Consider the following 22,830-nt stretch of genomic DNA (forward strand, 5'->3'; position numbering starts at 1 on the left):
ATTCATCATCAGCCACACAACTGGCTCCAATCCCCCAGGCCTTTTCTTTCATTCAGGCTGACGATCACAATGCCTTCTCTGTACCTTACATCCGCCCTCGGGCTGTTGTCCCTCCTCCCCGCTGCACAGGCAGGCTGGAATCCGAACTCAAAGGACAATATTGTCGTATACTGGGGTAAGTATATTAAATTGCAAAAGATGTGGAAGATGGGCCGATTACAATCTCAGGAGATAAAATCGCTGTACGACTCAGAGACTAACGAGCCTTCCAACGTCTAGGGCAGGATGCAGGCAGCATTGGCCAGAACAGGCTGTCTTACTACTGCGAAAATGCCCCTGATGTTGATGTTATCAATATCTCTTTCTTGGTTGGCATCACAGATCTTAACCTGAACCTTGCCAATGTTGGCAACAACTGTACCGCCTTTGCTCAGGATCCCAACCTCCTCGACTGCCCTCAAGTTGCTGCAGATATCGTCGAGTGCCAACAGACATATGGGAAAACCATCATGATGAGTTTGTTTGGCTCGACCTATACTGAAAGTGGTTTCAGTTCGTCGTCAACTGCAGTGTCAGCTGCTCAGGAAATTTGGGCCATGTTTGGTCCTGTCCAGAGCGGCAACAGCACCCCTCGACCTTTTGGCAACGCTGTGGTTGACGGCTTTGATTTTGATTTAGAGGATCCCATCGAAAACAACATGGAACCTTTTGCGGCAGAGCTGAGATCTCTCACAAGCGCTGCTACGTCAAAGAAGTTTTATCTTTCGGCTGCCCCCCAGTGTGTGTACCCCGACGCGTCTGACGAATCGTTCCTCCAGGGAGAGGTGGCCTTTGACTGGTTGAACATCCAATTCTACAACAACGGTTGTGGTACCTCTTATTACCCCTCGGGCTACAACTACGCAACTTGGGACAACTGGGCCAAGACTGTCAGTGCTAACCCAAACACTAAGCTGCTTGTCGGCACTCCGGCCAGTGTCCATGCTGTAAACTTTGCCAACTACTTTCCCACCAATGATCAACTCGCTGGAGCTATCTCATCTTCTAAGTCTTATGATAGCTTCGCAGGTGTGATGTTATGGGATATGGCTCAGCTCTTTGGAAACCCTGGATACCTTGACTTGATCGTAGCAGACCTGGGTGGCGCTTCCACCCCTCCCCCGCCAGCTTCAACCACCCTGTCCACTGTGACTAGGTCATCTACGGCCAGCACCGGACCTACCTCTCCTCCCTCTGGCGGCAGTGTTCCTCAATGGGGCCAGTGCGGTGGTCAGGGATACACTGGACCAACACAATGCCAGTCTCCCTACACTTGCGTTGTTGAGAGCCAGTGGTGGTCATCTTGCCAATAAAGGGCAACCAGACACTTTATAGAGCTCTATGCCTGAGCGCCTCTCGGTATCTGTAAATAGGGAGCAGATGATCCTTTGCGTCTAAGATTGACGAGGCATAGCCCTAGACTGTTTGAGCAGGCCTTTGCGTGCGCGTGCGCATTTGTATATATTTCCCCTATTCTAGTATATATTTAAATATTGTATATAAACATCTTACACTATTAAACCTTATATGAATACCAGACAGATCCTGCTGAAAAATTAAGATTTATGAGATATAATCAATAACTGTATTATAAAACGTAAATACTATATTATAGCAGACGGATGCTATATCATAACATGGCGGACGCTGTATTACAGCATGCAGGCCCTTTAAATATTATGACATATAAATGCCCCATTAAAGCCATTTCAGGAACTGCACTTTACACTGGTCTCGGCTCGTCCAATGAGCCAGACTGGCCCTATCGTCAACTTGCGTCAACTTCTCTACGCTGATTTGTATAAATTAGGTACCAGTTGCTAACACCATTGCAATAAGACTGGACTCAAATACATCTCTATTAACCACGTGATATTTCATTGCCCCTAGTTAATTTAATCTATCGCTTAACATGTTCCAGGATATAGGCTTGTCATTTGTCCCTTGGAAATTGTGTCTATCTCAACTCATGGATAAACTGGTTTGCTACATTTTGCGATCATTTTCAGCAAATTTAGCGTATCCTTTTTAAGCATCTCAAACTATTCTTGTGTATGTATATCTTCTGATGTAAAATCACATTAGACGAACTAAATCATTCATAAAAATAAAAGATCGTGCTTAGGACTAACAGCGTTTAGGTAGTGAGATGCGCTAGATTGACATTTAAATGTTAAGATAAAGAATTGTTGGCTTCTTCAACAATACCTAAGCTGTCATGTAGCGCGGCAACCACTATATACTCTATTTATCACTAATGCCGCAGCATACTTGATCACAATATGGAGTAATACATACTTAATAAGATCGCGTGATTGTATTTTCTCCACTTAGCTGTAAAGCTCGGATATAGTCAGGCAGTTGCGCCAGAACTGTCAACAAGCACATCATGGGGCCAAAGCTCTGGTCTAGGATTATAGAGCCAATGTGTGGCCAGAGCTCCTTGCTGCTGACGTACATACTTGTACAAGGCAGCCTGTACTAATTTGTAGACATGATATACCTATGTAGGTCAATAGTGCAAACCCGTACGCAGGTAATACGCTAACCATCCAAGGAATACGTATTGCGAATACGCGTTGATGTTTTCAAATCGCCAAATTCGCAGACTACACATCGGCATCATACCACAGTTAACCAAGCTGCATTTTCTTCATCCATTGGATGTGGGAATAATAAGCTAAAAGATAGTATCGACCATCGGCTGGTCTAGCAAATAGGTATTCATGCAATGGCAATCTCACCAGTCAGCGGTGCCCTGACATATATGTAATGTTAGTCATTCTATACTTTCAAAGCAATTAGAAAATGAAATTTGCTAGATGTGAATTGAGAATATGTATTTTTTTTTTTTTTCATGAGGCTCATTGCTAGTGATTATCTAGCTGGACAACAACGTCGAAGTGACTCAAAAACTACCCTTACCGCTCACCACAATAACTCCTGGCATTGAAAGTCGGCTTCTGCCGTCCAACCAACAGCGCGGCGTAAGAGCTAATTGTACTTGGGCGATCACACTAACTGCCTTTGGAACCAACGAAAGAATGCGCAATGGATACATACATATTTGGTCATCTTGGCATTCAGGTACCACTCGTGAAATAGGAGTGCCAACTGCTCCGGTGCAGAGAAACCCCAAATCGATAACGTGCGTTGCATTGTCAAAAATTACTATATAAGAACGGCTAGTCATTATTGAGAGAGTGGGACAATCGCCGCAAAACGACCGTTCTGGTGTACAGGCAGCACCCGATAACGATCACGCAATCTGACCGCTGTTGGTGTGCAAGCACACCTTCTCGGCAGGTCCGTGAGACGCTATGATAGTAATGCAGGGAGAATTGTTTGTTTATGATGCGATGTTCGCGGCCACAGTTTCGTCTTTTTGCTAGAAGATACACTTCCCTTCTTCTGTCAGCTGGCTTAGAGAACACCGCAGAACGGCATGGTTACCAGCGACTCTCCGGCGCATTCGAAAAACGAAGCGGTATTTGAGTCCAACGAGAATGGGACTCGGTACTCCGAGGCTGAATTCAAAGAGGAAGTGGGAGGGTTAACATTCGACCAGTATCTTGCAGGAGGACTTGGTCGACATCTGGGCATATTCAGCACAACTTCTCTTATGTGGGATTTCTCGCCACTCCCAACGATTCTATAAGATGGCTAATAAAGCTATAGTATTGGGCGAATAATTGGCACGGGCATTTTCTCTACCCCATCATCAATCATCAATGGCGTTGGATCTCTGGGTGCCTCCATGTTCCTATGGGTTCTGGGACTTCTGTTATCGATTTCGGGCCTTTGCGTCTGGCTTGAATTCGCCTGTATGATCCCTCGAAGCGGTGGCGAGAAAGTATACCTCGAAGCAGCGTATCGCAGGCCAAAGATGCTCATTACTACTGTTTTTGCAGTTCAGGCTGTCGCCCTCGGCTTCACTGGTGAGTCTAGTCTCTCAGAAAGCGAAAGAAAGGGAAAATAATCTAAATTAATACCACAGCTTCTGGTTGTATTGTTTTTGCATCGAACATTTTAGTAGCGGCCAACAGGACTGTCACGGAATGGGCAGAGCGAGGTATTGCCATTGGAGTCATCGTTTCGGTTACTCTGATTCATACATTCATCCCAAAACTCGGAGTCCACGGAATGAATTTTTTTACCGTTTTGAAACTCGTGCTTCTTATATTTATCGTCGTAACTGGATGGGTAGTTCTCGGTGGAGGCGTTTCACGAGTTCCGGATCCTCACGCAAGCTTCCGCGATGCATTTGCTGGCTCTGCAAACTCTGGAAATCCGTATGCAACAGCACTTTTCAAAGTGTTGAACTCGTTTGCGGGGTAAATATCACACTCCAGCAAAGAAATTAAAAGAAATGATTCGGCGCTGACATGCTTCTTTAGATGGTCTAATGCTATGTATGTGCTCAATGAGGTGAAAGATCCTGTTCGCACTATTAAGATAGCTGGTCCTCTGGGTCTCTCGACATGTGGGATATTGTACATCCTTGCAAATGTTGCTTACTTTTCTGCGGCAACACCCAAAGAGATTGCTGCGAGTGGAACGACAGTTGCTTCATTCTTTATGGGGAAAGTGTTTGGAAAGTCCGCTCAGAGAGCGCTTAGGTTAGCCGGAGGCACACCATCCTCGCATTCGTCAACTGTATCATGCCGCTAATAATTTCCCAGCGTCCTTGTAGCTCTCTCTGCATATGGCAATGTGTTGACGGTAACATTTGCCCAGTCTCGCGTTAACCAGGAACTTGCGAAAGAAGGCGTTATTCCTTTTCCACGATTTTGGGCATCATCATGGCCGTTTGGTTCGCCAAGCGCAGGCTTGATTCTGCATTTCATCCCTTCATTCATCGTCATTGTTGCCATACCGTTTGGAGATGCTTATAGTTTCATTCTCGACGTGGAGGGGTATCCAGGGGCTGTTATCAATTTCCTTGTTGTCTCAGGGCTGTTCTATCTTCGTTGGAAAGAGCCAAAGGCGCCGCGTCCATTCAAAGTATGGCTTCCTATTGCAGTGTTCTTCATGGCAGGGCAGGCATTCCAGCTTGTGGCTCCATTCTTGCGGCCCCCAGGCGGCAAAGGTGACACCAGCCTCCCATATTGGCTATACGCAGTTGTGGGCATTTCGGTTTTAGTGGCGTCCGTCGTATACTGGGTCGTATGGTGGGTGTTGATGCCCAAGATTGGAGGATATACATTGGTGCCGCGAAATGAGCCTCTTAAGGATGGGACAAATGTAATTGTTTATCATCGTAGATCGAAAAAATAATTACTTGTCCTTTGTTCCTTTCTACATCCCACAGAACATTGCTTAGAGCTCCATATTATTACAGAACTTTCCACTCAACGCATTTAGGCGCCTGCTTGTGATTGATCAAGAAACGCCCAGTCTCTTTGGCTTATCTTTTTATGCTATTTGCTGATGAAATTGTTGGATTACATGTAGTTTCATTTGCGTCTTTAATTCACTCCAGATACAACCTATATGCTTATCGCCCACAGCATTGGCCTAACATATAACATCGAATAAGCATGTTGGTGTTGTAAATAGAAGCCTTACGGACTTAGAAGCTATTATTGTTTCAACTTATATCCCCATTTTACAAGCTAGAACAAGGCGCAAGATATAAAAGAAAAAAGAATCACTGGTCATAGGAGGAGAATAAAAAATGAAGCAGAAAACGCCGAGTAATATCTTAAAAGTACGCTGATAGTGTATGTAGCTCACCTGACTAGACAGATCCCAGTTGGCATTAGCCACGCCCACAATAGATGGGCTTAAAGCATAGCATGTAGGAATTAGTATATCTCAATCTTTGATTTCGAAAATTGGCCTGAACGCACTGTGCAATCATGCGTGTCCGATTGTCATCTTCCACGGTGAGTGTTCGGTCAATAGAGTTTATTTGCAATTTGCCGGCTGTGTTGGCCAGTAATTATATGTAGTATTGAGCCTCAAAAGAAAATAAACAAAAATAAATAAATACTTGTGGCCGCGTGCCATAAAAAGGCGATAAAAAGATTGTCTATAAGTAAGCGTGGACTATGTGCTCCACATTTTATCAAGTACAAACAACCACCACTCTTTCGATTCCATACTGTACGGTTGAACTTGCGCCACTCGATAATGAGACTGTCTCACCGCCTCTAACACAACAGCCAGCATTGAAGCCATGACGACTATATCAGTCTTGGAACGTTGAACTTTCAATTCTAAATGCTACATGCTTCTCATCTCAGCTGACAGGCTTCTACGATATGGGCTGCTGGGACTCTTTCTGTTGCTTCTGGTAAGGGTTATTTATGTACCCCGCATCTTAGGAGGCTAGTCACTGACAGATCAGCTCTGGCCCCTTGAATAACGCACGAGATGAATGGTACCTGTTTCTAATTGACGGCGCCGGAGGTCGCAAATGGCCGCCGGGAGATGGAGAGTGGTATAATGATCCTGGATATCCAGTCCCGTCTCTGCCGATAGAAGAGATTGTGACTATATCGAATGATGACGGCAAATATTGGGATCTAAGCGTTGCCGTTACGCCCAACCAGCCTGACACTTTTGTCACCCCACTCTGGTGAGTTATCAAGCCGATGAAGACTATACGCATTCGTGTGACGCCTCCTACTTATACATCTATGATATAGCATGGTTGGCTCCTACGGAGATGTATCCATTCCCGGCGTGAAAGATAAACTACACTTGGGTTCTGACTTATGTCTTTTGATACACCCCGCATGCCTCTCTTTTCTCTGTCGCCATACCACTATCACCCCTCGTGAACTCTGGGAGTCATTTTACAAAGAAAATTCATGCTACCAGATGTATGGCGGCGAACTAAATGGACTATTATATTGCGTCAACTACTATGACATGCAAGAGAGAAGTGGGCAGGTGTTTCAGTTTGCCATTGAGCGCCAGTCGCCCCCGTTAGAGCGTCCCGATCTTCCACAAACAAGATGGTTCGATCCGAAAAGCATGGAAGATACAAAGTGGCTGCTGGCTAGGCCAACTCGCCTACCGGCTCCGAAGATTCTGCAGCCAAGTCCAGTGAAGATCTCGGCAGTGAAGCGCCGAAAAGTTTTTGATACTAACGAATTAATCGACATCATTCTCAGCTATATTGTTGACGTTCCTAGCGAAGTTCTTAAAACCGAGCTCCAGCGAAACAACCAGCATCAACATCTGAACGAATCTGGAGACCTTAATAACAATGACCAGGGCAGTCGACGTCGAGACATATTTGAGCCTCCGTCTGCTATTTTAGCGGCAAAAACTCTCCTCTCACTAGCCCAGGTAGATCGCTGGTTCTATGATGCCATCATATATAAGCGACAAGTTTTTTTCCTACGCGCTTTGCGTAACTTTGGCTGGATGCTACCATTCACACCTGCCGATTGGAGAGACAACAGCTGGGCTGAAGATATCTTCGCCGACACATCATCTTCGCGCCAGTCTGAGATCGATTGGCGGCACTACATGCTCAGTTGTGTGAAAAAGACCGACCCAAATATTCGCAACCGTTGGAGGTTTCACAAAATGGCCATTCAGTTTGCACGGGGGACGAACAAGTACAGGAGTGAGGAACACCCCGACTGGTTTTGGAACGTAGGTAGCCTTGGATTTAAACCAAGCTTAGACAAACCAGACCCCGAGGTATGGGAGCTTTACTCGCGGTAATCGAGGGAAACTAGCGAAAATAAAAAATAAAAAAATAATTTCTTTTTTAGCAATCTTGCATATATAATGCTTGGAACAGGTAAAGCCAGCAGCCAAGCACTTGGCTCCGCCGGAATATGTTTTCCTGATTTCACAGCTATAATTTCTTTAGATTGTAAGACCAGCTTGTACAATGTGTAAATGAGTAAGGGCTATAATCTGGAGATGAGAATTTGGGATAGAGTCAGTATAATCAGCGGAAGAAAGGTGGTTATAAAGGACCCAACGTCCTAAAAGTCTTCAAGCCTATATACTTCATATGCCGGTTCCTCATATGGGTGAGCTCTAGAGAAACAAGATTTTAGTTTTATTCTTCATTTCGCAGATCTCTTTCATATCTAATAGCATCGGATGACTTGTGACTTACTTCTTCAACGCCTCCACCGCCTTCTTTGCCACAATAGGACCGACGCAAGGGGCCTCAACCCGGATTTCAGTAACGGATTCTAGCTTGTCCAGCGTCCCAATGTGCGGATTCGCCCCAGCAACCGGTCGAAACTGACCGGTGCCTGACGTCGTCCAGCAACATTCAGTATACGAGCTATTTGGATAACGACCGGCTCCAGCGGCAAAGATGGCGGCTTTGCAGGCTTCAACATGAGTCTCTGGGACGTAGAATACGAGTCGAAAGACAGTTGCCATGGTGCGACGTTCTTTTGCGTTAGAAGAGAAGCAAACTCTTGATTGCGATTTGGAGTAGCTGATAGTGGGTATGCGTGCTCGGAGGAGTGGCAGAGTGCGGGGACGAAGTATCTGAAATGCAATCGTCTTCATTTGATTAAAACTGTTGGAGAAGTACATACGCCGCAGGTATCAGAGAAGTTGGCGATTAGAACCTCGTGACGTTTGGCCAATATTCGCTTACCTAATATAAAGCTAGATTCCCATCATGCTGCGAAACAGACCTCTATTTCATATCTCCAGCTTGCAAAAGCAAACTCGACGTAAATAATGCGCATTTCGCAGTGATCCAATGCAAGCAGTCATCCAGACTCTTTCAAATGCAAAGCACGCTTAATTTTTTGAAACGAGATCCCATGGCTCATTCTACAACCCGCAAAAGGGCGAGCTACGCTTTTGCATAATGTTACTATCACGGCAGCCCTTCCCTTCTGGTTCTTAGCTCTGCGCAGAGGAGACCAGGTATAACTATTCGCAATATACTTAGTTCAAAGAGCAAGAAATTAACAAAGATCAAAAGGACATATGCCGTCCGTTGTATATTGTATCAACGCCAGTTTTAATGCCGTGCCCAAGTATATATCTGTACATCAAGAAAAGCTAGAAAAAGTGATATCAAAGAAAAAGAGACGTCAAAAGGAAAAGTAAAACATATGCCTCTTTAGTTGGCATAGGGCCCATAACGCCATCGCTTCCCATTCTCTTCGACCCACCAGCGGGCCATAAATGCAGCTTCTTCGACCCATTTCGCGGCGTCGACACCATGTGATTTCTCAACACCATACATGAAATTAACAAAGTCGAATCCGAGTAACGTTTGTGCTCCAGTTGGGTCTGTCATTAGATTCGTGAATTGCCACTCGACATTGTCGATAACGGGCACAATGAGGAGCCAGTCAGGGTGACGGGCGTCGCGGATGCTCAGCATGGCGCGACCTGGGTTGATGACGGTGAATTGCCAGTTCCCTTGGCCGGTTTCATTGGACGACGCATGAAGTGGGCGAATAAGAGATTGTCCTTCATAGTTTTGGACCAAATCAGATGCGGCTTGCGTCTGTGACTGGGAAAGCGAGCCTGTTTCGCGGAGGAGATCGAGTATGGTCGGTAAAATTTGCGACGACATTACTGCATCATCGACATCAATTGCCGGCAGCTTTGGGTGAGAGAGAACAAGAGGTACGCGTAGGGTGCCAACATTGGGGTTGTAGTATGGCGCCAGAATGTTATTTTCCGGCATAGACACGCCATGGTCGCCAACCAAAACAACAAGAGTCTCATCCGCAACATCTTCGTCATCAAGAATATCCATTATCTTGCCTAGCCATCTGTCGTCGTAGCCGATGGCATTGAGATAGTGTGAGATATCGTCTAAGCCGTTTCCTAGGGGTGTATATTTTTCCTCAGCAGGAATAGCAAACGGATGGTGGCTTGTACTGGTAAGGTGTGTGACAAATGCTCGCTCGTTATTCTTCTTGGCCTGTACAAATGCATCCCGAATGTAGTCCTCAACGGCAATATCGGCCATGCCAAAGTAATTGATGTCTGGTAGATCTACAGGGCCAAATTTGGCAAAAGGACTCTTTAGATATTCTTTAGAGACCAGGCTTTCCGGGGTGATGCCCATTTTTGACAAGAGGGGCACATATCGATCGTAGTTTTTAGTGACGGATTGCATGAAAGTAGAGCGCCACTTGAACGATGTGAAATCATCAGAATTTCGGACTTCGTGGTGGCCAGGACCGCCGTGATGGCCAGGGGGGCCGTGAGGGTCAGGACCGCCATGGTGACCAGGAGGACCAGGAGGGCCGTGAGGGTCAGGGGGGCCGTGGTGACCAGGAGGACCAGGAGGGCCGTGAGGGTCAGGGGGGCCGTGGTGACCAGGAGGGCCGTGATGACCAGGAGGGCCGTGGTGACCAGGAGGCCCATAGGGGCCACGGTCGTCGAAGTCATCATAATCATCATCGTCTAGTCTGTTGAAGGCGTCGAAGATCTGGGGTAAGCATGGCTGGTAGAAGTGGTGGAGATATTCGAGATTGAAGTCTGCCATGAGCGGTGTGAGGCCGCACATTGTACCCGTAATACTCTTGATGGTGTAGGTAGCCGTGGTGAAGACGTTATTGAAGTTGATACCGCCGCGCTTCTTCTTGGTCTGGTGAGCAAAGCCGTCGTCGTAGTCACCGGTAATAAAATTAGCATTGGGCGTGAGATTTGCCAGCACAGTTTGGGTCTCCTCGGGCAATGTGCCGTTGCTATATGAATTCGCCAGGCGGTTCCAGACAATGCCATCCTTCTTCAGAGGGAAGACGTCTTTTCGTGTGCTTTCGAGAAGGATGAGCATGACGTGGCGAATTGGTACGTCACCCAGCTTGCCTTGTAGAGCTGGCAGCAACTTCTCTTCCAAGTTGGAGATTTTAAGGGGATCTGCGTCAGCACTATAATGCTCGTCGTCCGTATACCAGTCCTCAAATCCGGGAACAGGCCTCTCAGGCAGCCACGAGAACAGGGCTGGGGCGGCTAGTGCGGTGTAGTTATCCCAGGAGTGCCCAATGCTGGAGCCATAGACGGGTTCCAAGTGATCCAGGCTAGGAGACGAAAAGCTGAAGTCGACAAATGGTAAGAGGGCGGGTGTCCAGGATAAGAAGTTTAAGGCACTCTCGTTCGGCCGAATCATAAACAAAATGACATGGGTTAAGAGTGCGCAGCCGATGAAGAGGGAGAATAATCGCCTCAGAATGGTCATTGACGTCTTGCTCTTCATGTTGCAAAACTCTTCTTCTTCCAGCTCGTTGTATGTGTTGGCAAGCTCAATGTCGAGCTGTGGCACCTGAGAGTAAGTCGTTGGCGGAGATGCTTTGCGCAAAGCATACGATATGGGCCACTTGAGAATGTCGGTGGCCACGCCCGCAGTCTTGTAGCAGATCTCTTGCAAGACATAGGCGACAAAGAGGACGGTGGAAAGCACAAACAGGAACGACGCCAGACCAGATAGAAACATGCCAAGGGACGACGCATCGCCCGCCAAGCCAATGTTGCGCCAATGAATCTCCGAGCCGCTTACTGCAAAAAAAGATACCGTCAAGACGCCCACAGTAATGAGATATCCGATAATGATAGAGGCCAGAGTCATCGTCACTGTTCGCAGCCACCCAGACCCCTCCACCAACCAGGGGTCAAGCAGCAGCCGCACGAGCACGAGAAGCGCAGCATCCTGAGCAAAGAACGAATAGCCCCACCGCACCAAGTGAACGACTGGCAATGAAGACAGGTGTGTATAGATGTGAACGCCCTTGGCGCTGAAGATGGAGACGGTTGCGACAGCAAATGCAAACCGCCGGTTGGCGAAGCGAGAAGCGAGGTTGGCAACGAAGCGTCGGCGTGTCAATCGGCTAGCGATGGCAGACGCAACTCGGCGTGTCATGCTGGGGCGTATGGGAGAAGGCGAGGCATCGAGCCGACTGCCAGCGGGCGGCTCCATTATAGTATATGTCGGGAGAATTATTCGATTCGGTATCGCCGTTGCGGTCGAGGAGAAACAGGAAGAGAAGAACAGAGAGAAGGAGAAGAAGAAGCCTCAGAATGGCAAGTAATAATAAGACGATGGTAGTAAAAATCGAACAGGCCGTGGATCAACAAAGAAAGGGAATGCTTTGGATTAGAGAAGAGTCGCACAGCAGCTGGTCTTGACGGACCGTGCCTGGGGTTTGAGGAAGCGACTCGAGCACGATTGCTCGCAGACTCTCATGAGGAGATTTGGATGCAAGACGACGAGGAGGAGAAAAGACTATGGCAAGGGCCAGAGCGCAGCAGAGCAGAGCAGAGCAGAGCCGTGCCGAGCTGAGCTGAGCAAAGCAGGGAGCGAAGAGATTCGGTTCGATGCGATGGGCGAGATTGAGCGGCGGCTAGGCGAAAAGAACGAGAGCACAGACGCTGGAGGAGAGGGACGAGCCGCACGACGAAGCCCGAAGGAGTGGAGGGCTGCTGGGCGGGCTAAAAGGAGCGTTGAGAGCTGACGATGGTGTAGGAAGATGGTCGACGGCGAGGCTCTCTCGCTGCGAGTCTGGCAGCGAGAGAGCCAGGCGGCCACTAGCGGCACGGCACAGTGGCCCAGCTGGAGGCGCTGAGCGCTTTGGCAGCGCATGCAGGCGCCCTAGACAGCGCCTTCGCACGATGTAGCGCGGGATGCGACCAGCCCCTGGCCAGTGTGGAGAGGCGACTGGAGCCGTTGACGAGGGGCTGGAGCGCTGCTGCAGGCGCTGTAGCTTGTCGCCAAAGGGGGGGCCCAGGCCTGGAAAGGCGCACCTGGGGCGAACTGCGCCAACTCAGCCCCCCGCTAGCTCGCTGTGGCTTCGAGAAGCACGCCCTGGGGGGGGTAGAAGGGAGGCAAGAACCGCACGTTGTCAGGAGGCGCGGCGCAACAGGATTGGCCGCAGTGGGCTGGGTCGCCGCCCATTGCGCGCGGCTGATTGGGCAGAGAAGCGTGTGGTCGCGTGCTTGTATTAAACACTAAAAAAAAAAAAAAAAAAAAAAAAAAAAAAAGCGCCATGCTTTTACAGGGCGTTTTAGTTTCTAATTTATTATGAGAATATGCTGTATGCAGTTTATTTTTACACAACACCATCATGGCTTAGCTATTTGTAACAGCGCGAGGATCTGCTTCCCGCTTGCCAAGACACCCCTGCTGACCAGGCGGCATATTTTGTATTTCGTATTTACCTGCCGACATGAAGCTTCACCTACGTTGGAGTGGAATTTCTAAACACTTGCCCTCTCCAGGAGTATATGCACCCATGCTCGTACATCACCAAGATTGCAAGTAGGTAGTAGTAATAGCAGGTGCTGTAGGTAGGTATATGAGGATGCAAACATACTCTACAGATGAAGCCCACTTTCCTCCTTCGTACAACCATAAGCGAGCATACACTCACTGCGAAACTGCAATCCGACTGTGTTCTCGGCATATTCCGCTGACTCATATTGACGCCAATAACATACGAAGTAAGGAGCGGTAATAACTAACACTAGGGTGCTTCATCCATGAACCAGCACGACGTCGATACGCGCATCTCTGGAGCAGGCTCAGGATTGATGTCTCTTTAAACCCCCAGGCATGCGGGAATGCTATCCTTCTCGACGCTGCGTTCAATAGCCGGAACAAGAAATCGTCAAGTACCTACCTATGAAATACGAGTGCTCCAAATTCAGCCTGCTACTGGTAGATACTACTAGGCTACTACTGTAGCATTTGCGTGTTATCGAATGGTTAATCTGCATATCAGCTGCATGCTTGCTGCAAGCCGACATCGAGCGCTGGGACGCGCAGCAGCTAGCGTCATACTGTCTTTTGCCTAGATGTAGTTTAATAGCAAGTTAAAGGTAACCACATGCTACAATCTTTGAAGCCATTTCCAAACGCTCTCATTCCCTATTAATTTTCCATGAGGCGGAAAAGATAACGCCGCGCTGATCTCCGCGCAAAAAGATCCCAGCTGGCAGTAGCATTACTCCAATACGAATAACATATGCACCTAGGAGGTAGTCTCTGCTGTAATTACAAGCAGGCTTCCAAGAGAGGAAGAAATACGCGGGACTAGCATACGCTGAATTTGATATTTTTAGTACCTACATGAAAATCGCTCTGGCGTTTTCTTTTCTTTCCACCGCATGGCCTCTAGAAAGTAGTTATCCCCGTCCAACATGCATACATATATACATTCATACATACATACAAGTAGTCGTACTGGGTGTTCAGCACCCCGTAGCATTGTCAGTGGCACACGTGTGGATGCGGCGTGGTCCGTTTGTCGTCGCTATCGCCCATCTCCGGCTTTTGCTGCGGGTCGGCGGAGCCCCGAGCGAGATGAAGCTTCACTGTTCGTTTCTCGTTATAAAAGGCGGTGGCGGTTTGCTAGCCTGATGTGTGCAAAGTAATGCACATGCGAGCGTGTAACCGAAGAGTCGGCAAAAAGGGGCTGAGAGGGGCCTCTATGAGACGGAGGGAGGGCCATGCTTCCACATGTATCTACTACACGAGACTACTAGCTCCACAGCTCAAATGACTACGAGATGCAGGTACACGAGAGGTACATATGAAGGTCTGTATATCCATTCCAAGTTAGGTACTGAACTCTGGTACACTCGCACTGCTGATAGCAATTTGGAGTTTGACTACTATTACCCTGTAATACTAACAATATGAGTCCACGGGGTGTCCAAGAGCCTACATTGACCTCATAATTTATATGTGCTGCTCCCTGAGCGACGGCTGAGAGTAATTCTATTGTTGCGTGACGCCAAAAGATCCCAGACCTTGGCGCTGACTAGTCACCTTACAATGGATTCTTACAACCCCATATTTTCCGTGGCTAAGCGTCTGGTATAATGAGGAGCACATCGGGAATTGCTCGTTATGGGTAGCAGTACTGGGTAGCGTCCACACGTGCTTCGTGGGCTGGCGCGCTTTCGGGGAGAAAAAGGGGGTATCGCGAGGTAACTCTACATGTGCTTCGCCGACGTTTGGTGCACTGGCAGCACTTGTTGCGAATAATACGGAGTACTATGGAGTCAGTTCTTCGCCCTTTGTCTCCACCAGGGTCAATTTAGCGCCTGTCCTGGGAGACCGTTATTGCAGATTGAGTTGGAAGCCAAGACTGCCAAACTGCCCTGGCCCCTTCTGGTTACATGTATTTTACGGCTGCATTTCCTGGCTACCCAGATAGATGTCTTTGCCCGCGTATCGGAGGGGGAAAAGAGGTCTTTGCCGGCATTAGTAGATACCAAAATATGCCCTCTGCGTACGTACAAGTACGTGTGAGCAGTACTAATAGAACTTGATCATCGCGCGCGCTTGTTTCCCACCAGAAGATCTGTGCCTGTTAGCGACAAATTGCCCACTGACTCGAGTTGGCGATGCGAAGTATCAGCATATATAGATACAAGGCAACTTGCTTGCTAGCGACCATCACAGCGGCCAGGCGTTTTGTTCGACGCTTGTCCCCACGCATTTCGTCATTGCTGTGGTCCCAAGTCGACGATCGCAGCGCGAGCCCCTTCCGCAGTGGCACCAAGGTTCACACCTCCATTTCGGGGTAGCCAGTCATCAGTGTTGCCAACGTACAGTGCTGCGCCTGGGGCTATGAAAATCTCAAACAATTGTGAAGCAGTCATGTGACGAAGGATCTCGGCCCTTGCCAACAAGAGAAGACAGCAGTTTTCTAGTAGTAGGAGGCTAAGACATACCTAGGTATGTAGGTATCAGCATTCAGTCCTCGAGTTTGTACGAAGACTAGATGGTCGATTATTAAATACCGCTAACCATTACGTTGTACACGTAGTTATTCGCATATCTCCCGCCCATTCAAAAACTCTTCTACCACTGTGTTCTTTCAGATTCTTACGGTGCCCGAGTTTGGTGCATTTAGCTGAAACAAATGCTGGTGAAAGTGGAGCATAGGAGAGAGTGTAAATCCAGCTGGAAGGTTCCCATTCCTTCATTTGAAGAAGAAGAAATAAGAGAAAGAGAAAGAGAAATTGTTAGGCATATGATGGTTTGTTGCTCACATATATACTAGGTTTTAAACTATTTATGGTATGGCGTATTCCAGTTGCATTTCCTCTTTGACCAGCCACCAATACAGGACCTCCTCGCTTGCCTACCTGTAAGATGATATTACATATTATAAGTGGCATTTCTAATTTCATTTTAAATTTCATTTTAGTCTTTAAAACTTCATAAACGATGTGATTCTTTCGTTGAATAAAGTCAATACCGTCGAGTATGGAACAAATTATATATTGTCCTTGCAGAGCTGTTCATATTATCTCGGACCATCATTCGGCGGTGGCGCCAAGGTTATTCCTACGAGAAGAAAAATTTACTGGCTTCTGCTTGATAAATTGCCGCCGGAAGCTTTGAAACGAATAAAGAAAAATGACCTTTAGGCCAATTAGTTAATTCCGCAGATAATCCTCCAGGTGCAAGACTGGCGAGCGAATACTATGTCGCAACATCGTGCTGTTAGTTTTCTAACCGAGCTCAACTCATGCAACAGGGCGCTATTGAAGGAGTTGTTTCTTGATTCTAAATACAAACATCAATTGATAAAAGAAATGACAGCTCTTACAACAGCTGATCGTACCCAAATCACTCCGTCGCGACTCTTTTGCGGTTACAGTGCACTTTCCAGGACGACAAGAAAATTATATATTTAAAATAACTTAAAGTATCTAAGCAACTTGAGCTTGAAGCTAAACCACCTTAATACCAACATCGAGGCCAATCTGAAACTCCTCTTTTTCTTCTTCCTCATCCTCATTGTTATTATTAGTTATTAGGGAGAATTAGGGGGAGGATACCTTCCCTCAAAGGAAAAAAGAAACCATAAAGTCTGTTGTATCTAGTAGTCATTCGTCCAAAAAGGCGAAGTGGATAAATCTTTTTTTACAAATTGAAACAACTTAGAATGCACCCATATAGCCTTTCTCATTGAGAAATTCCGGAAAGGAGTAGTCATACCAATGTATGTCATAAAAAAGATCTTATACGACTTTCTTCATTAGCATGAAAACTTTAAAGTTTACCCGTACTTGATAGAGTTATCCTCGCCCTGTTCCAAAACGAAAAAAAAAAAAAATAAATAAATAAATAAATAAATAAATAAATAAATAAATAAATAAATAAATAAATAAATAAATAAATAAATAAATAAATAAATAAATAAATAAATAAATAAATAAATAAATAAATAAATAAATAAATAAATAAATAAATAAATAAATAAATAAATAAATAAATAAATAAATAAATAAATAAATAAATAAATAAATAAATAAATAAATAAATAAATAAATAAATAAATAAATAAATAAATAAATAAATAAATAAATAAATAAATAAATAAATAAATAAAGGATGAGAGGGACAAAAGAGCTCTTTAAATAGCTCTGCTAGTCTTTGGTAGGTAGCACGTGGCAGCCGTAAGATAGCATTCTTAGGATCATATAATATATTGTGTAATATGAAGAAACTATTTGTGTTGGCGAAGCATAGTATACCAAGCCCCAGACCCTGGGCCAAAGTATGGCTGCAAGCGGTTGATTTCCTCTGAAAATGCTTCAGTTTGGGTCCCATCCTCGTGAAGCTAAGAGCCCGTCAGCAGCTCTAATACCATAAAATGTCGTTTACCGATATAGGGTGTTTCTTACCTCAATGCTGTCCCACCCGAGATAGTAGACTCCAAGCTTTCGGTTTGCTTTAGGGACAATTTCTTCACATGGGGCAAAGCAAGATACGCCTGCAGTCTCATTTGTATTAATTGCATATGCCCAATAGCCACCAGTAAAACCCTGGATTTGGTAAGTATCGGAATATGTCTTGTGCATTGACATTTGTAGAGCTTCATTTTCCAATGGCGCATCGTCTTTCAGTCGGATGCATGCCTTGCACGATTGTAAGTAAAGTCAGAGTGACACTGGTGAACAGAGCAACTCCGAATATGTGAAGTAAATGACCAGAATAATATAGAGAGGAGAAAAAGACGAATACGTACAAATTCGCAAACGGGAGCTTCAAGAGCCTTTACGAGATTCTCTAACTGAGCATTATCAAATTCGAACAGCAAAGACGTCGCATCTGTAACACCAATCGCAGCCAACCCTTCACTCAGGACGCTACGATCACGCAGCTCATCAGGCCAATCTAATTGTCGCAAGAATTAGACAGATATCAAAATCATCTTCTCTATCAGTCGGAAAACACTCACGAATTACCCAGCATACCTCGTGGCGTTTTCTAGGTAGACTCAAGGTCCTTGTAGGCATGGTGTAGCCATAATACTGAGTTGTCGCACCTGTTACGGCAATGCTTTGGCGCAGCTTCAAGAATGCTGCTGACGATATGGTAGATGCTGACGGAAATGTGAAGCGTAGTACTTGAGATATCATCGTCTTAAATTTTGGCCGTGTGTTCTAGGTTTGAAAGTCCAAGATAAAATAAAATAAATCCCAAGCGGCCATAACCCCATACTTATAGAAATGAGCCGCCAGTTTTTAGCCTATGTGCCAATATTCGTTGCTCTTCGAAGTACGGAGCAATCCGGTCAGCTATTGGACGCTGGCTTTCTAAAACAGCGGCATCTACAAAGTAGCCCACATCTTATTAATTGATATGAAAATCTCGATTTCAGGAACACAAATACGCATGCACGTCGAATCCTCAATAAGCTATACAATGCAGATATAGGCTCTGCTGTGCTGGCTTCTCCGCTGCGGGCGGAGTTCCGCATCCAGGCGCGGAAAAGCTCTGTTGTACTCACTAGCCAGAGGTGAATCTAATTGGACAGAGGGTACAGATCGAGCACTGGATTGATCTAGAGATATGTTTGTGGTGGGCGCGCGCTTTCCTATTATAGCCCAGGTGTCCAGATGAGACAGTATAGCTCGTTTTACCTCAGCAATTCGAGGTGTAATCAAGACTGCCACATTCAACTCTTAGTGAGAGTTTCGCTACTTTAGTTACTTAACACTATGCCATTCTCGTCCTCTTTCTTTTTACCCTTTCAAGGGAGTTGGGATCTCAATCTCGCGGAGAGGAGTACGCCACGATGATATGCCGTGTGCTTTCAGGATTACTAGCTCAACGAAAGATGTGAGGCCTCACGACTCTATCGAGAATGCATTAATAAAATAAATATTTGTAATCAACAAAGCAGCAATTCTCACATACCTGACCAAAACATTTATAATTTGATTTCCGTGAGGTAATGTCAACAACCAGCTCGAGGACTAGTCGGAGCTCCGACTGGGCTGGATTACCCATGGTAAAATGCCGAATTCAATTGCGCTTTCACAACACAATACTTTAACATCTCAAAATCACAATATAAGCTATGGGTAGGCAAGTTTTTCCAATTAGTCTTTAAAGAAACAATGTTTGTACTTAGTTCATTTCACTTTGCCATAGAATGATATACAGCTACATTAGCACCTCATGCTTTCTTAAGAAAGCTCAAATGGGTATTAACACAGCATTCCATTAGGTCATATTTGCTATATGATATAGGTTACTGTGAGAACGAGTCATATTCGATGCGAATTACTGATAATGATTATTCACAATGGTCTGCTGGCAGTTTCACCAGTTAAAAGAAAATCTAAATATGGACTTTTTAAACTCTTACAAAACCTCCAAGTCTTTCTTCTCGCATTCAAAGACAGGACGAGTCCATTTTCCCATTAGATGAATATCGTTACAATTGGATAAATGGGGTCAAACAAAGTTTATATCAAATACGAACATGGGCGATACTGTATGCTGGAAGTTCAGTTCTTGTCCCTTGCAGCATTCTAGATGTGATGAATAGTTCTTGCATAGCTTATAAATTATCATGGATCTACTACACAATATTCCCAAAGGGCTTCTTTAGAATGAAAACAGTGTTCTTTGTTGTCTTTTTTGACGGACACAACAGGCTCACCTCACGTGTCATTATTATTTAGGCGGGTCGCATTCCGCTTGTATGGAGCATCTGTGACGGGATACATTACCCATTTTTGCTGCAATGCCAAAGGGGATAATAATTACTCGCCGTAAAATGGTCGAAAGGGATATTATTATGACATATAACCCGGTCGAGCCATATCACACGAGTAAACAATATCAGAATTCACAGCCTAAATGAAGTGGCTACGACCCAGTAAAAAGACGAAGAAGAAATTCCGACAGCGCTTAAAATTCCGCAAAATCCGGATACCATACTCCCGTCAATAAGCGGGAGTTTAAGAAGGCGATGTTGCCATACTTTATCAATCGGTGTTATGAAGTTTCCGAGCCGGATTTACGACATCTGTTTCCTATTAGTATGACGCAGATCCATGCTGGTGGAATATCTCCGCGGAATACTGAATAAAAACACCTACTTCGTATGATAAATAGAATAATAATTTGAGGAAAGGAGATATGTCTGACTCTCTTTACCGCATGAAGCTAGCAGTCCTGAGTCATCACTGGACATTCTTACTAGTAGTTAATAATCTCTCCGGTCCTCGCTGCTTTCAATCCTAGACTATAAATACTCTCCAGACCATCCTCACATCTTCTGACCAACATTGCTTTTAAACCCTCATCATATTTTACCAATTAATGCAACCACGCTTACCAACGCCACACGCTTGAAAGTTCGAGAACATGTCGACGCTAACCCAGACGACGGATGAGACGATCTCATTCCATGGCCGATTTTTCCAAGATGATATCGCACTGACTCAGCGTAACCGACATGCACCGCCTAGAGAAGAAGTAGAATCTGCAAGCCCGCCATCAATCGCTCCCGCAGAGACCTCCGAGACGCAATCTTCGAATCGGTACGCTTCTTGAGTATTATACTTGGCCATAGATTTCCGGTTACGATGAACCTTCCCCATCTTTTCTAAACAGGTACTAATTCTTCGATTAGACAAGCTGCTATCATTACTGTTGCCTCTTTTACGGTTGTCTTCACTTGCTGCGGTATCAATTTTGCTTTTGGAATCTTCCAAGCCGTGTTTGAAACCCTTTCGCATCAGCCAGATACCCCCTTTACCGGAGCATCGCCCGCAGAGATCGATCTCATTGGCACCATGTCCATATCTCTTATGACTATCGGAGCTCCATTTGTAGTCGCATGGGCCAAGCGCTTCTCGCCTTCATTGATATCTCTTATCGGGTCCATCATATTCTCGGCATCGCTCATTCTGGCGAGTTTTGGAAAGGCTCTGTGGCATTTCGAGGTCACACAAGGGGTTCTGCTCGGATTAGGAACCTGTCTGAGCTACATGGTTGCCGTGACGATTACCCCTACATGGTTCACTGCTCGTCGTGGTCTTGCATTAGGGATAATCACTTCTGGCACGGGTATTGGAGGCCTTGTTTGGGCTCCTGCACTGAAAGCAGCGATTGACTCCATGGGCTATAGAAATGCCCTGCGCCTTGCTGGAGGAATCGCCTTCGGACTTAATGTTGCAGCTAGTTATGCTATGGAATGGGAACCAGCGACGAAGGCTCGTATCCAAATGGAGAATGGAGCAAGAACGAGCCGCATGGATGGCATCCTCAAGGTGCCTATTGTTGATTGGCGCGTAGCACGAACACGCAAGTTTGTTGCTCAAGCACTGGGTGCTGTCTTTCAGTCTGCAGTCTACTACCTCCCGCTCTTCTTCTTCGCCACTTACGCGAGGACTCTGGGATACAGCGACACAGCCGGCGCAAATTTCATTGCCTTGAGCAATGCGTGCAATGCAATTGGAAAAATTGCCATCGGCTATGCAGCAGATCATCTAGGACGACTAAACGCTCTTGTCATTACCACGATCATTAGTGCTATTGCGACTGTTAGTTTTTGGCTCCCTTCAACAATATCTGGCGATTTAGCTACATCTCAAGGCCTATTCATCACTTTCACGGTCCTCTACGGTATCTTTGCTAGTGCGTACGTGGCTCTATTTCCTGCCAGTTTGGTGGAGCTATTCGGTATTCAAAATTTTTCCTCCGTTAATGGGGTGCTCTACATGGTAAGAGGCTTGGCTTCTCTTGTTGGCACTCCAATTGGCGGCGTTTTGATCCGTAGCCATTCTACTGGCGGCCCCTCGACGTCATACGAAGGCATGACACTGCTTACTACGGTCCTCCTCTTTGCTGCATCTTTCTCAGTCATGTGGGTAAGAATAGAGGCGATGATAGGAGCCGATGGAAAGCTTGTCAAGAAATGGAAGTTGTGAAACATTTCTTCTTCAAAGACTTATTTGCGATACTGCTGTTGTTTAGCTCTTCCAAAGCTTCACAACTAGCTTGAATGAAGCAGATATCTAATGTCATCTGCTCTTACCAACAGGGCAACGGGTTATTGCAGCCATCAATAGTATATGAACGGAAGATAAAGCGCGGATGCAGCTGCTGAAGTAAGGGTATAAAACATGAGGGCGGATATAAAACTAGGTTTTTTTTTTCTCTCAAAGCAAACACAAGACCAAAATAGATTCTGCATCGATTTCATTTTCTAATACCCACTTACTTACATTGTAGATATGTCTCTTCTTTTTATTATCTTTCAAGGTGAATCTATAACGCCAGTGTCGCATTCATATTTTCTACCTTAGCTAGTATCTTGCGCACACAATATGAGGCTATCGCATTGCTCAGTCGCGACTTTGCAAACACCAATCAGCACCAATAGCAAACATGAAGTTTTGCCGTTTCCAGGCAGGTCTGTTATAGATGTGTCATCTAGCTGCCATGCTCATGGAGAAACGCCCAATAGAGCTATATCAAGCTACTAAATGAATCATAATTTATGCCCTGTTCCTCTTTCAGAGCTTCAGCTTGTGGCGTCTAAGCCTGAACCGTTTTAGGACTAA

At 45.8% G+C, this 22,830-nt stretch overlaps 7 protein-coding genes across 8 annotated transcripts; 4 read left to right on the forward strand and 3 right to left on the reverse strand.

Annotated features, from left to right (window-relative positions):
• Positions 1-69: 69 nt before the first annotated feature.
• Positions 70-1,508, forward strand: TrAFT101_010810 (uncharacterized protein; the record flags this gene model as incomplete). Its single annotated transcript, XM_024901043.2, has 2 exons — positions 70-175; positions 280-1,508. 2 exons carry the CDS (start codon positions 70-72, stop codon positions 1,350-1,352), a joined length of 1,179 nt encoding a protein of 392 aa, XP_024756754.1. The 3' UTR covers positions 1,353-1,508.
• Positions 1,509-3,341: 1,833 nt separating this feature from the next.
• On the forward strand, positions 3,342-5,406 carry TrAFT101_010811 (uncharacterized protein). The gene is made up of 5 exons (XM_024902762.2): positions 3,342-3,663; positions 3,718-3,977; positions 4,037-4,373; positions 4,437-4,658; positions 4,722-5,406. Exons 1-5 carry the CDS (start codon positions 3,485-3,487, stop codon positions 5,314-5,316), a joined length of 1,593 nt encoding a protein of 530 aa, XP_024756755.1. The 5' UTR covers positions 3,342-3,484; the 3' UTR covers positions 5,317-5,406.
• Positions 5,407-6,140: 734 nt separating this feature from the next.
• On the forward strand, positions 6,141-7,742 carry TrAFT101_010812 (uncharacterized protein). Its single transcript, XM_024910176.2, has 3 exons — positions 6,141-6,337; positions 6,392-6,622; positions 6,693-7,742. Exons 1-3 carry the CDS (start codon positions 6,306-6,308, stop codon positions 7,723-7,725), a joined length of 1,296 nt encoding a protein of 431 aa, XP_024756756.2. The 5' UTR covers positions 6,141-6,305; the 3' UTR covers positions 7,726-7,742.
• TrAFT101_010813 (uncharacterized protein) lies at positions 7,622-8,553 on the reverse strand. Its single transcript, XM_024901040.2, has 2 exons — positions 8,132-8,553; positions 7,622-8,049 (listed from the first exon to the last, which is right to left on the reverse strand). Exons 1-2 carry the CDS (start codon positions 8,536-8,538, stop codon positions 7,995-7,997), a joined length of 462 nt encoding a protein of 153 aa, XP_024756757.2. The 5' UTR covers positions 8,539-8,553; the 3' UTR covers positions 7,622-7,994.
• Positions 8,554-9,106: 553 nt separating this feature from the next.
• Positions 9,107-13,066, reverse strand: TrAFT101_010814 (uncharacterized protein; the record flags this gene model as incomplete). The annotated part of the gene is made up of 3 exons (XM_024906986.2): positions 9,107-11,900; positions 12,397-12,754; positions 13,054-13,066. The coding sequence occupies 3 exons, from the start codon at positions 13,064-13,066 to the stop codon at positions 9,107-9,109; spliced, it is 3,165 nt and encodes a 1,054-aa protein (XP_024756758.2).
• Positions 13,067-17,435: 4,369 nt separating this feature from the next.
• Positions 17,436-18,397, reverse strand: TrAFT101_010815 (uncharacterized protein). Its single transcript, XM_024905479.2, has 4 exons — positions 18,204-18,397; positions 17,991-18,139; positions 17,647-17,880; positions 17,436-17,582 (listed from the first exon to the last, which is right to left on the reverse strand). The coding sequence occupies exons 1-4, from the start codon at positions 18,382-18,384 to the stop codon at positions 17,469-17,471; spliced, it is 678 nt and encodes a 225-aa protein (XP_024756759.1). The 5' UTR covers positions 18,385-18,397; the 3' UTR covers positions 17,436-17,468.
• Positions 18,398-20,495: 2,098 nt separating this feature from the next.
• On the forward strand, positions 20,496-22,651 carry TrAFT101_010816 (uncharacterized protein). Of its 2 annotated transcripts, none has more exons than XM_066129070.1 (2): positions 20,496-20,841; positions 20,895-22,651. In XM_066129070.1, exon 2 carries the CDS (start codon positions 21,058-21,060, stop codon positions 22,192-22,194), a length of 1,137 nt encoding a protein of 378 aa, XP_065985200.1. In that variant the 5' UTR covers positions 20,496-20,841; positions 20,895-21,057; the 3' UTR covers positions 22,195-22,651. The 2 variants fall into 2 exon arrangements, with proteins under 2 accessions (XP_065985200.1, XP_024756760.1); XM_024905480.2 differs by having other exon boundaries at positions 20,496-20,802; positions 20,895-22,482.
• Positions 22,652-22,830: the final 179 nt, after the last annotated feature.

Source organism: Trichoderma asperellum, chromosome 7 (assembly GCF_020647865.1).
Source record: "Trichoderma asperellum chromosome 7, complete sequence".
Classification (NCBI taxonomy): domain Eukaryota; kingdom Fungi; phylum Ascomycota; class Sordariomycetes; order Hypocreales; family Hypocreaceae; genus Trichoderma; species Trichoderma asperellum.

Coding starts and splice junctions, on each gene's coding strand:
- TrAFT101_010815 (XM_024905479.2), bottom strand. CDS start 18,384: ATGATATCTCAAGTACTACGCTTCACATTTCCGTCAGCATCTACCATA. Junction 18,140..18,203: donor CGAGGTATGCTGGGTAATTC/GTGAGTGTTTTC, acceptor TGCGACAATTAG/ATTGGCCTGATGAGCTGCGT. Junction 17,583..17,646: donor TCGGGTGGGACAGCATTGAG/GTAAGAAACACC, acceptor ACGGGCTCTTAG/CTTCACGAGGATGGGACCCA.
- TrAFT101_010811 (XM_024902762.2), top strand. CDS start 3,485: ATGGTTACCAGCGACTCTCCGGCGCATTCGAAAAACGAAGCGGTATTT. Junction 3,978..4,036: donor TGTCGCCCTCGGCTTCACTG/GTGAGTCTAGTC, acceptor TTAATACCACAG/CTTCTGGTTGTATTGTTTTT. Junction 4,659..4,721: donor TCCGCTCAGAGAGCGCTTAG/GTTAGCCGGAGG, acceptor ATAATTTCCCAG/CGTCCTTGTAGCTCTCTCTG.
- TrAFT101_010813 (XM_024901040.2), bottom strand. CDS start 8,538: ATGAAGACGATTGCATTTCAGATACTTCGTCCCCGCACTCTGCCACTC. Junction 8,050..8,131: donor GCGGTGGAGGCGTTGAAGAA/GTAAGTCACAAG, acceptor TTGTTTCTCTAG/AGCTCACCCATATGAGGAAC.
- TrAFT101_010816 (XM_024905480.2), top strand. CDS start 20,627: ATGTCGACGCTAACCCAGACGACGGATGAGACGATCTCATTCCATGGC. Junction 20,803..20,894: donor GAGACGCAATCTTCGAATCG/GTACGCTTCTTG, acceptor TTCTTCGATTAG/ACAAGCTGCTATCATTACTG.
- TrAFT101_010812 (XM_024910176.2), top strand. CDS start 6,306: ATGGGCTGCTGGGACTCTTTCTGTTGCTTCTG. Junction 6,338..6,391: donor GACTCTTTCTGTTGCTTCTG/GTAAGGGTTATT, acceptor CTGACAGATCAG/CTCTGGCCCCTTGAATAACG. Junction 6,623..6,692: donor ACTTTTGTCACCCCACTCTG/GTGAGTTATCAA, acceptor TCTATGATATAG/CATGGTTGGCTCCTACGGAG.